This window comes from Phocoena phocoena, chromosome 1, assembly GCF_963924675.1.
Source record: "Phocoena phocoena chromosome 1, mPhoPho1.1, whole genome shotgun sequence".
In the NCBI taxonomy this organism is placed as follows: Eukaryota; Metazoa; Chordata; class Mammalia; order Artiodactyla; family Phocoenidae; genus Phocoena; species Phocoena phocoena.
The window spans coordinates 68,301,765-68,313,361 of NC_089219.1; the positions used below are offsets into that span (position 1 = coordinate 68,301,765).

Genomic DNA, 11,597 nt, shown 5'->3' on the forward strand with positions numbered 1-11,597 from the left:
CAAATGACTCTAAAGAGAAGCACGCTTGGTGTGCTGAAAAAATAGAAAAGAGGCTAAATGGGGCTAGCACCAAGTGAGTTGGGAGAAGAATGGTAAAATATGAAGTGAGAAAGGTGGCAGGTAAGCCAAGACATAATAAAGACACTGACTTCTACTCTAAATGGGAAAGCATTAGAGGATCTTTGAGCAAAGTAGTGATATGAATTGATTCATATTTTAAAAGGATCGGTATGGCTATACTATAATTAGACAAGGCTAAAAAGAATGGAGACACGTTGTGGTAATATAGGCAAATGGTGTCATAGATAAGGTGACAGTACAGAAGGTGGCAAGAAGAGGCTGAATTCCAAATAACTGGGAAGGAAAAAATGCTTATGGATAAATGAGACTTCAGAGAAAGATAAAGTATTAAAACAGAGTTTTCATACACTGAAATGAGATGAAATGGATTGAGTAAAAGAAAAAGCATGGGCTGGAGAACAATGATTCTGTTTTTAACAATTTGAAGTTTAACATTTAAAGATGTCTAGTAGACATTCAAGTGGACAGTATACTAAGGAAGCAGCTGGATATGAATCTGGAATTTAGGGAAAGAAATCAAGGCTGAAGATTCAAGCAGAGCTACCACCTTTTAAGGAGTTTTTTTGTAAAAGAGAACAGAGAATTAGAAATGTGGGGTTTAGGGATGGTTTTCTGTTTAGAGGGATTTTCAAGCATGTTTATATGCTGTTAGAAATTTTCTAAAAAAGGGGAAAAGGAATAGTGCAGGAGAAAGTCAGTTCAATTGCAGGGACAATATCCTTCAGTAGGAAGGAAGGGCTGGAACATGATTTTCGTACTTACTGGACAGACTCAGGGGTTCCAGTTAACATACAAGACCTTTCTGGAAGGCCACCACTGTCTACAATTAAAAACAAACAAAAATCTTAGGCCAAGAAAATGTTAACAGCATCATTTTCACTAGCAACTTTAAAAATGCTAGTTTTCTTGTCACTTTGAAAATAATAGCAAGAGAATAACATTACCAGGAGCTATCTGTATTTTGCATCCAGATTCCTGTTGTATGCGTGAGATCTGTTCACCTCCTCTGCCAATTACTAGTAAGAAAAAAGAAAATTATTTGCTGAAAGATTTTAAAGTATGTTTTGATTATGTTTTTTCATAGCTTTAAAAAAATTAGATTACTTACTAAATCCAACCATCCCATCTGGAACTTTGTATTCTTCTGTCATTACAGATCTGCTAAGAAATAACAGAAACCAACATTTTCCTTCAAAGAAAGATAGATAATTTGTTTACAAATAAAAGGTAAACATAAAAATGGAAATCTAATGGCTCCTAATAGCTTAAACTAGATTTCTAGGCACATACTTAAAATACTCAAAGTCAAAATATGGGGCCTGAGTAGTTAAACCCAGTATCTTAATTAACGTCATACACATCAAGTGAGGAAGGTATGGTGGATGGAACAGTCTGAAGGCACGAACAAAAGAGTTGGGGTGCAGTTCAGGAGATATCATTTTAACAGTTATTTTAAATTCAGCTTAGTTCTTCTAAAGTGTGGCTAATTCCACCCATCCTTTCAAATTACAAACGTATCTCACTCAAGAAAACAGATCATTTGCTATCACCTATTTGAGTCAAGGGAAATGAGCTATATATACCAAAAAAAAAAAAAAAGCAGACACATATTCACTATATACTAACTTGGCTGTGTTTCATATACAGTTCCACTAAAACTTGCAAAGTGCTCTTTGAAAAGCTTTTATTTGACCATACCTTTGCTGCTGATGCATCGGTGGTAACTGTGTTCCAAAAGCTACCAAAAAATTAAATAAAGTGAGAATTTAATTTAATTTAATTGACATATATTTAACAATATAATCATTTTAAGCAATTCTAAAATCTTTCCCTGACACACAGACAACACCCTGAAGAGCCCAAAATTTTATGCAGGATACTTAACACTGAGAGTGGGCAAGAAACTCAATGAAATGGCAGACATTATTGGCAATAGCACAGAAGAAAAACTGTCCTTTTTCAAGCAGCATAAGCAAAGATTAAGAAATGGAGCTATAACCCCTATGTTCATAGGAGCACTATTCACAATAGCCAAGACATGGAAATAACCTAAATGTCCATTGACAGATGAATGGATAAAGAAGATGTGGTACGTATATACAATGGAATACTACTCAGCCATAAAAAAGAATGAAATAATGCCATTTGCAACAACATGGATGCAACTAGATATCCATACTAAGTCAGAAAGAGAAAGACAAATATATGATATCACTTATATGCGGAATCTAAAATTTGACACAAATGATTCCACCTACAAAACAGAAACAGACTAGTGGACAGAGAACAGACTTAAGGTGGTGGGGGTGGTGGTGGGCTGGGAGAGGGATGGAGTGGGAAGTTGGGGTTAGCAGATATAAGCTAATATGTACAGAATGGATAAACAATGAGTTCTTACTACATAGCACAAAGAACTACATTCAATAGCCAATGATAAACCATAATGAAATGTATAACAACTGTACTTCAAAAACAGAGCTATAAAAATAAATTGAACATGTAAAATGACTTAGCAACTAAATCTGAAATTATATTGATACATGGCCATAACTGAACTGGGAGATAGAAGGTATATTTTTACAAATAAATTCATACAAAAAGATAATTTATGGCCTCCAACTAACTTCAAAGATACCAAACAAAACAGAGGAACAAAGCCCTAATATTAAAATCCACAGTTACTTTAACTTTTAACCCAATTTAAAATAAATACTTACAGTCATTTTGAGGAGCAACTTTCTTAGCATCTGGCTGATCTGTAAAATTAAGAGTCTTTTAATTTTTTGCCAGTAAGTACAAACATAAGACTTAGCTCCCCCATGCCCAATCAAGAATACCAATATAAACATTTACTGAAATAGCTGAGGGTATGGTTTATCATTTGAACCAAAACTGCCAAAACTCAACCCAAACACTTAGTGATCGAAAGAAAACGGCATTTCTTTCATTCTCTTCATGTTTAAAAGATGCACAGACATTAAAAAAAGTTCTCTTTTACGGAATCAAATCACTGACCTTAATGTATGTTAAGCACTTTAGAATGATACAAGACAAAGTATTTAGTCCGTTACTTAGCAAAACATCACATGCTAAAGTCTAATGATGCTTCCCACTGTAGGAACTGAAGATTGGAAGGAAAAAAACCTATCAAAATGTGAAAATTTGACATATCAAAAGTTGAGTGTATCTGACAGTGAACACAAAGCTATGAAAAATAAGTAAAAAATCACATTGCAAGGCAATCTCAATCTAAACTGTTCTACTGTTCCTAACCAAACATTTCACAGCATAAACTTCAAAAGAAACTCAAACAACTACATGACTTCATCTTTATCTACATCCTTTACACACATGAATACAATGCGTACCTTAGAATAGACAACCTACAGCTCAAAGTACTACGTTCTCCTCCCCCCTTCAAACTTAAATGATTAAACATCAGAATGTTGTGCAACAAAAATTCAGACACATAATCCAAGAAATATTTGTGTCCATTTAAGAATCCACTGGTTTATTTCACGTTTACATACTGAACACAGGTAATAAATAAAAATTCCTGCCTTTAAAAGGAGAGGGCATTCCCTCCCAGTGTGTTGTACTGCTCGGACTTGTCCAAGAGCCATCTACACATAAAATAAAAAGAATACATTACATACAACATCTGAAGCATCATTAGCTCATTTTTTTTGTATATTAAAACCTCACTATAAATGTGAAAGACACTTAAATAAAAGGAAACCAAGCACTCCTGGTCAAAAGCTACAAATACATTCTATATGCTCATTCAGAATCCTCCTTTAAAAAAAAAAAGGGCAAAAAGAAAACGTATCAAAATTCATACATCAAATCTAAAACAAAAAAATATGTGCAGACTTCTAAGTTCAGAAGGTTCAACAATTACGTTTTTAAAAAATACAAGGCACTGTTTATCTACTGTTTTAAGCCACATTTTGAGTTAAACCTGAAACACAAAACAAGGTACTAAAACAAACAAAAAATGGTATAACCTGCAACACACTAAAGTAGCAAACTGTAACAACTTCAACCTTTAAAGTGAAATCTGAAATAACAAAGTAATGAGAATACAGCATCTCAGATTAATTCATGTATGATGAGAAAAACCCATGAAATGTTTCCTAAACATTTTGTATTTTTGTTTTCTTCAGTATATTAACAAGTCGTCTGTGCAAACTATCAATCTGGCACAATCCTAAAAGAGGGAAAATGATGTTCTCTAGTAAGACAAAACTGGCTGGTTAACTCAAATTTTACCTACCTTGTCTAGGTCTCTTTTCCCCCCTCTCCTTTTGAGTCCAATATAACCCTTACAATTTTAGGAACCTTATGATAAAAGCAATGTTTCAAAAAAAGAACATCTGAAAAATACTGAAAATCACTTCAACTAAACTCTGTGTAAAACAATTTAAAATATTTATGGCTATAACTTACCTCCATCTTCCAAAGGTCTTTTCTGTCCCCCATAACCATAGTCATTTGAATTCAGTGATGTACCAGCATCACCTCCAATTTTTGCTGCAATCTTAAAAAACAAAAAACACACCGTCATTAAGGATAGCATCATAACTACATTATTTCCTAATATATGCTAAATATCTATCACATAAGAAAATTAATTTGATAGACAAAATTACAGTTCAATTTATTAATATCATTAATAACTTCAGAGTTAACAAATAATCATCATCTGGAATTGCTTCTGATATATCTCTATAAAAACAAAGAAGTAATCAATTAAGAATCTTTAGAAGACTGACCAAATAACTTTGAGGAAAATATGGATCCTAATCCTATCTTCTCCATGTCTCTCTCCCATGACTCTCTGTGTTGGTATAGGGAGAACGTGAACAGGCTAAGGCTGTGCTGTCTAATAAGGTAAAATGTTAGCCACATTTGGTTACTGAGTATTTCATATGTCTAGTCCAAATTGAGATGTACTTCAAGTGTAAAATGCACACCAGATAGCGAAACCTTGGAACAAATATAAAGAATGTAAAGCGTCTCAAAAATTTTTATACTGAACATGTTAAAAAGGTAATATTTTAGATATGTTGGGTTAAACAAAATATGTAACTTGCATTATACTTCTACTGGACAATCTTTTTCTAAGGGAACGAGGAGGTGTGGAGGAAGCCTGGGAAGTTGTACGTCTAAGGAAGTCTCTGTTACAGAACCACAACTCATTTCATTGTTAGAGACTTTTAACTTTTAGAGTGGGGCAAACATCGTGTAAGAAACACCAGCCTCGGGCTTCCCTGGTGGCGCAGTGGTTGAGAGTCCGCCTGCTGATGCAGGGGACACGGGTTCATGCCCCGGTCCGGGAAGATCCCACATGCCGCGGAGCGGCTAGGCCCGTGAGCCATGTGCCGCTGGGCCTACGCATCCAGAGCCTGTGCTCCGCAACAGGAGAGGCCAAAACAGTAAGAGGCCTGCATACCACAAAAAAAACAAACAAACAAACAAAAAAAAACACCAGCCTCAAGTCATAAGTGGGGCACAATCAGGGGTTATTTACTGCATTTTTCTATGAAAAGGGAAATGGAACTAAAATTGCTGAGTGCCAGCAAAAGGCCAAACTCTGTATTATAATAAATGTTTTATACTCATTTTGTCACTGAATCATCACAACAATTCTATGAGGTACAGTATTTAGTGAGATAGATATCCATTTTACAATTGAAAACAATCTCAAGAGGTAACTTAACCAATGTTACATAGTAAGTCAATGGTGGAGAAGTCCCAATTTCTACACACCTCCTTGACAGTTACTACAAGTGGTAATCACCAAAGATGGGTGATGGGCTCATTAGAGTTCACCACGTTATTCTTTCAATTCTGAGTATGCTTGAAATTATCCATGATAAAAATTAAACAGAAAATGAAACTTTTGGTGACTGGAATTCTTCTAAAAAGGTGTTGATGTGGAACTAAACCAAGTGCCTCAAGCTTCATTATAATTAGAAAACTGGAAAGGATAAGCGTATTAAACGACTTGAACCCAACATGTATCACGTAAGTCCTAAACATATATCAGTTCCCATATACCAAATGTATTTCCTAGGATTCCTAGGTTTCTTTTTCTCATCTGTAAATGCAAACACCCACCACAAAGCATATTAGGATTAAATATAAAAATGCTCAACAAGAAAGGTATACAATTATGTATTTCCTGACTTTATAGCTTTGATCACTCTAACCTATCTTAATCATCTCTCACTTTCTCAAAAGCTTATTCGAATCTTTGATCTAATTAAAATCTTATTTCTTTCCTGAAAGTTTTCCTCATCACATCTGAGAACTGCTTTTCCACCATTCAGTTTTAAAGCAATCAGCATTTGAATTGTACCTCAGGAAATTTAACATACTGCTAGGCATTGATGTTATGAGGAAAATATTTCTGGCCCAAGGAAAGAGTTAATACTAATGAAAGAAAATGGTTTAGGCTGGTAGTACCTTCTGCAGTTAGCTTTTATAAACACTGAGTTTGCAAAGCAGCACTCCTTGAACTCCAAGGAACTTCTGCACAGAAAAAGGATATTTATTTATACCTCCCTATCCACTGAATAGTTCTAAAAATATCCAACTGAAAATAAAATTGATCTTTAGTTCACTCAGAAGAACCAGTTAACACCATCTCAAAAATTCAGAACCAATACAAAAACATTAAAGAACTATTAGAAAAAATACTAACACAGATTTAATCAATTCTCCAAGATCAATAGAAAACATACACTTCCTAGGTCACTGCACAGAATTTAAGAGAAACAGTAATTCCTAAAATCCAATCTCTAACTATATAAAATTCTTATGAGACTAGTAGAATTAAGTGTAGGTAACTTCTTTGATTTTCAATTTACAGTAAAAATTCAAGCTTTCCATTTGGACCCTGCCTACTTCTCAAATGAGTAAATATTTTTTGTGCTTTCAATGTTTTAGCATTTTCCACCTTTCTTCATCAATTATTCCTAGAATCCAAGAATTCTGGAGTTGAAAGGAAATTTGAGATTATTCAGTCATACCACCTGATTTTAGAGATTAAAACGACAAGAACAAAACCACAAACAACACACAAAAAGCTGATTTTCAGAAGTAATTACCTAAATGCCCAAAATGACTATCTCCTAATTTTCAGTCTACATGCTTCCTTAGGCTTTGGGGTCCAACCGTGATTTGGGGTCAGTGGTAATTCTGGTTTTACTGCTTTGTGTCCTTGCCAAATTTTCTTAAGCATTTTGTGACTCATTCATCTTCTGTGTACAAAAGAGATAAATAGTTTCTACACTTACCCTGTAGAATAGTTGTGAGAATTAAATGAATTAATATAAATATGCTTAGCACAGAGCCTAATATGTAGCATATAAATTGCCAGTTACTATGAACAAATCAGCACACTTTAATTCAACTATAAAGCAGGTTCACAAGACTTCAAATATTCAATTTAAAAAATTTAACAGGTTTTTATTTGTACTGGCCAAAGATATACACTTTGAAAGAACATAATTATTTTCAGAACAAAATTTCATTACTGCTTTAATTCATTAAAGATATCTGTTGATTCAATTCAATAAATAATGAGTACCTACTATGGGCAAGGTCCTAATGGATTCAATTCCTATGCACCAGAAATGTGAAGAGGCTAGAAATATTACTAGCCCACCACTTTATTAGCATTGTCCCCTCTTTACAGCCCAGAAATCTGTGCTTATTATCATAATCAAGCTTTGCTATCCCGTCTCAAAATGTGTTAAAAAACAAACAACCAAACAACCCCCCCCCCCACCCCACACACACTCAAATACTAGTTTTCACTGGAGATTAATGCTAAGTAAAAAGTCAACAGTCCTATTTTATAAATTCTTCATTGCATTCAAACATAATACAGTCTGAATTACTTTCACAATTTATCAAGAAAGAGATTTCAAGAATTGAGTACTTAACGACTAATTTAATAGTTGTTTAGAGGGGAAGTGATGAGGATTGATATTCTTGCATAACCTGTGATCTACCACTATACTTAGTCTCAGTCTCTGATTCACTTCTATCTTCATATAACCTTAAGGGGAAAAAAGTAGATAGATGTATCTCAATTTTCCAGTGTTTCAAAGACAGAACTTGTTATCAGTGTGATCACTAAAGATCTAATCAAAGAATTTCAACATCACCCTCTGCAGTTACAGTTTGAAATACCCAAATACAAATTTCTAAAGTAGACAGGTTGGAAACCTAAACTAGAGAAGCAGTCTGGTGCCCCTGTGCTAGATTTAGCTCACAGAATATTATAAAAATCTGGAAATTTCACATTAAGAAAATAAGCTATTAGAATTCTCTGGAAAAAAGACTGAGCAACTCGGCCTCAATTGCCTCATGGCAACAATCAGCTAGAGTAAATGCTACTAGCATTTACTAGATAGGGACCAGGGATCCCTATCATTTGTTCTGCTTTCCTGCATAACAAAGAACTATCCAGCTGAAATGCCAATAGCTTCCCAAGCAGTATGCAGCTCTTTAAAGGCAAGAAGCTGTTCTTATACCTCTTCCTTCCAAAGAACACAGCACAATACTCTAGACAAAGAAAAGAAACTTAAGGTTAGATGGAGATCTTGGAAATATAATTCAGTATCCATTTAATATAGATAAGGAAAAAAGTATTTCAGGGATTAACCTAATTTGTCCCTTCAGCCCAAGCACTTTTCCCTATACTCCACTTACATAATCAGACAAGCAGCTCTACAACCAATATACAGAGGCACTCTCAAATGTAACCAGAAGGGGCAATTCAACTCAAATGCTAAATATGAGAATCTCAGATTTAAGATCAATTCTGTAGAAACAATCAAATTACAGCAAAGACACTTGTAAATTTTATTACAGAAAGGGCACTGGGGCAGCTATTGGCATATAAACAGAGGACAAGAAATTCATAGTTTGAGGACAATTTCTATATTTAAAAAGGCAGTCTAAATAAGAAAATTGTCTTCAGAAGTTGTATCCACCTGTACCTTTTCTCACCTCATTTTCCACCCTCCTTCCCCCACACAACCCTATCCTCCAGTGACTTCACTCTTAGGTTCTTGTCATCCCCCAAACCCCCATACCTTTGCACATGCTGCTTCTTTCTCCACTGGTCAAACTCTCACTCATTCTTTAATGCGTTGCTTAAAATATCAGTCCTTTACTTTGGCAGTTATGTACCCCAATCCCTGGTGTTATGTACAGTACCTGATTCACAGAACTCTAAAATGTTTATAGAACAAATGGATGAATTAACAGTGCCCATATTTTGTCTACTGTTTGAAAGCGTTAATCAGATACTTCTATTCTTTTGTCTTTGGTTCCTTGACCATCATAGCTTCCTAGAAGGCAGAAACCTAATTAACACACTTAAAAAGTCTCCAGTATTTATGTACAGTGTGTGTCACAAATTAATTCAATATGCTGGTTGAATAAAATAATTCAGGTGAGTCTTCCAATCCAATCTAATAAAACCCTTCTAACAGAGTTCCTGACATTATATAAATGTTTCAGTCACTATTCTAAACATGTTCAGAAGTAGTAAATAAGAATAAGGTGAATAAATCGCAGAATTAGGGTTAATGATGACCTTCTGTTGACTCCTTGGAAAATTTCTGATTAAAAACAAGTACAGGTACATTTTTATTTATAATGTGTTCACATTATAAAAATATGAGCGCTTTGCTACATCACTACAGATTTTATGGATTTTGACTCAAATGATCCTTTAATCCAACCGGGGGGTGAAAAATAAGTTAACGAAGTGAACTAATGTAATCAAAACATACCACAAAATTGGATTCTGATTACCATGAGCTTAACACTGTACTCTAAAAATCTCTAGCATCTAACACGCATCATGTCATAACGAGAATATAAGATTCTTACTTTTACTTAGACACAAGTCCATACCAACATCACACGTTTTAAAATTACATTAAGGGACTATCTAATAAAGATAAAGTTCAAATAAAATCCTGGAAAATAACTTTTTTTTTTTTTTTTTTTTTTTACAGCTTTTGTTTGGAAAAGTGGTGCCTTCAGGGCAAATGTACGCACCTACGTAATACAAAGAGGTCTGGTCAGTTTACGACTCTGAACTGAGAGGCAGATTCAAATTGAAACTTAGGGTATAATGGCCCTGAAGCCATTTTGAGAAGTAAGAGGGAAGGAACAGTAGAACACGCGTAAATCCCGCCCTGAAGAGGGATTCCAACGCGGAATACGAGTGCTCGCCTCTAATTTTCTTCCTTGAAGGTGTGAAAGTGTATAGTACCGAAAGATTAATTGCGGGAGAGCTCGAACGGGTTGGAAGCTCTAAAGACTGCTTTAATGACAGATCCCTTCCCTTACCATGGCTCCTGCGGACAGACCCTAGTCCTTTCCCAAACTCATTACTAGAAGCTTCCATACTATTGTGTAAAAACTACGCGCGCTTTACCCCATGGAAGAGGATGTTCACTCCGAGGAAAAGGAAATGCTAACACCCTGGAGAAAAAAGCGCGAGTACCGCAGAAACGGGAGAAAAAAATCTAAAGCCATCTTCGCGTAGCACGCGTTGGGGTTCAAAGTGGCTTAGACACCAAGAACACAAAACCGAGTTCCAGCCTCTATTCGATATTACCAACGTGGAGAAACGTGAGTCTCGTCACATTTCAGAGGGCGGAAGGGCACTTCTTTCCTCTTCCTCATGCGCGAAGAAGTAGCGGCCTACTCAGCCAACGGCCAATTACCGTGAGCTGTCGGGGTCTCGCCGCGCGATCCAGACTTACCTGTCGGGCTCTCTGCAGCGCATCTTTGAAAGCATCGTTAACTCCTCCACCACCACCGCCGCCGCCTCCACCACCAGCTGAGCCAGAGGAGGGTGGAGGCACTGTTGAATAATCTGCCATGCCTACTCTACAGTGGCCGCTACCGCTTCTTCGCAGGGACCTCTCAACCAACTGCTAAGAAAGAAAGAAAATGGCGGCCGCCGAGGCTGTATCACATTCTTGTGCGACCATCGTGCCGTAGAGGGGCGGAGACTTAAAGAAGAAAATCTCGCGATGTTTTGAAGCAACGCGCTGGTGTGGGGGTGAGGCTGGAAAAAGCCAGACAGCGAGATATCGCGAGAATTGTCTTTAGATTTCGCGAGAATGGGGTTTCTATTGGCGCCTCCTCTATGCGCGTTTTTGGGTTGAGGTGGTGCGATCATGCCTCTGGGTTAGTGGACCGGTGAGCTGGCCGCCGTCTGCTTGAATTTTTGAAAGGCTGGAGGAAAGGAGTAGTTTCTTATCGGTCGCCGCCTCAAGGAGGTAGAATGGGTGGACTTTCCGCCCAGGGTCATTCTGTGTACTAATGGGGAAGTGGGGGACGTTGATAGGCGTAACGGCGGCGCAGCAGTGTCTAGAGCGTGCCGCCGGGAGGGCATGTGGGAGACGCGCGCGTTGGCCGCCGCGCGGTGATGCTCCCAAAAACGTCCGCCCGGCATAGCGGGAACGCGGCAT

General features: G+C 36.7%; 1 protein-coding gene across 6 annotated transcripts in view; it reads right to left on the bottom strand.

Annotated features, from left to right (window-relative positions):
- FUBP1 (far upstream element binding protein 1) overlaps positions 1-11,126 on the bottom strand; it is a 32,496-nt gene extending 21,370 nt beyond the window's left edge. For 2 of the 6 annotated variants that reach the window (XM_065894837.1, XM_065894859.1), the window contains exons 1-7: positions 10,884-11,003; positions 4,531-4,621; positions 2,799-2,837; positions 1,780-1,819; positions 1,190-1,239; positions 1,026-1,097; positions 844-901 (exon numbers count right to left, since the gene is read on the bottom strand). In XM_065894837.1, the coding sequence (XP_065750909.1) occupies positions 844-901; positions 1,026-1,097; positions 1,190-1,239; positions 1,780-1,819; positions 2,799-2,837; positions 4,531-4,621; positions 10,884-11,003 (470 nt within the window). Of the gene's footprint in view, positions 1-843; positions 902-1,025; positions 1,098-1,189; positions 1,243-1,779; positions 1,820-2,798; positions 2,838-3,641; positions 3,705-4,530; positions 4,622-10,883 lie in introns of all 6 variants that reach the window. The other 4 variants (XM_065894830.1, XM_065894845.1, XM_065894867.1 and 1 more) reach the window with 4 other exon arrangements.
- Between the last annotated feature and the right edge of the window lie 471 nt (positions 11,127-11,597).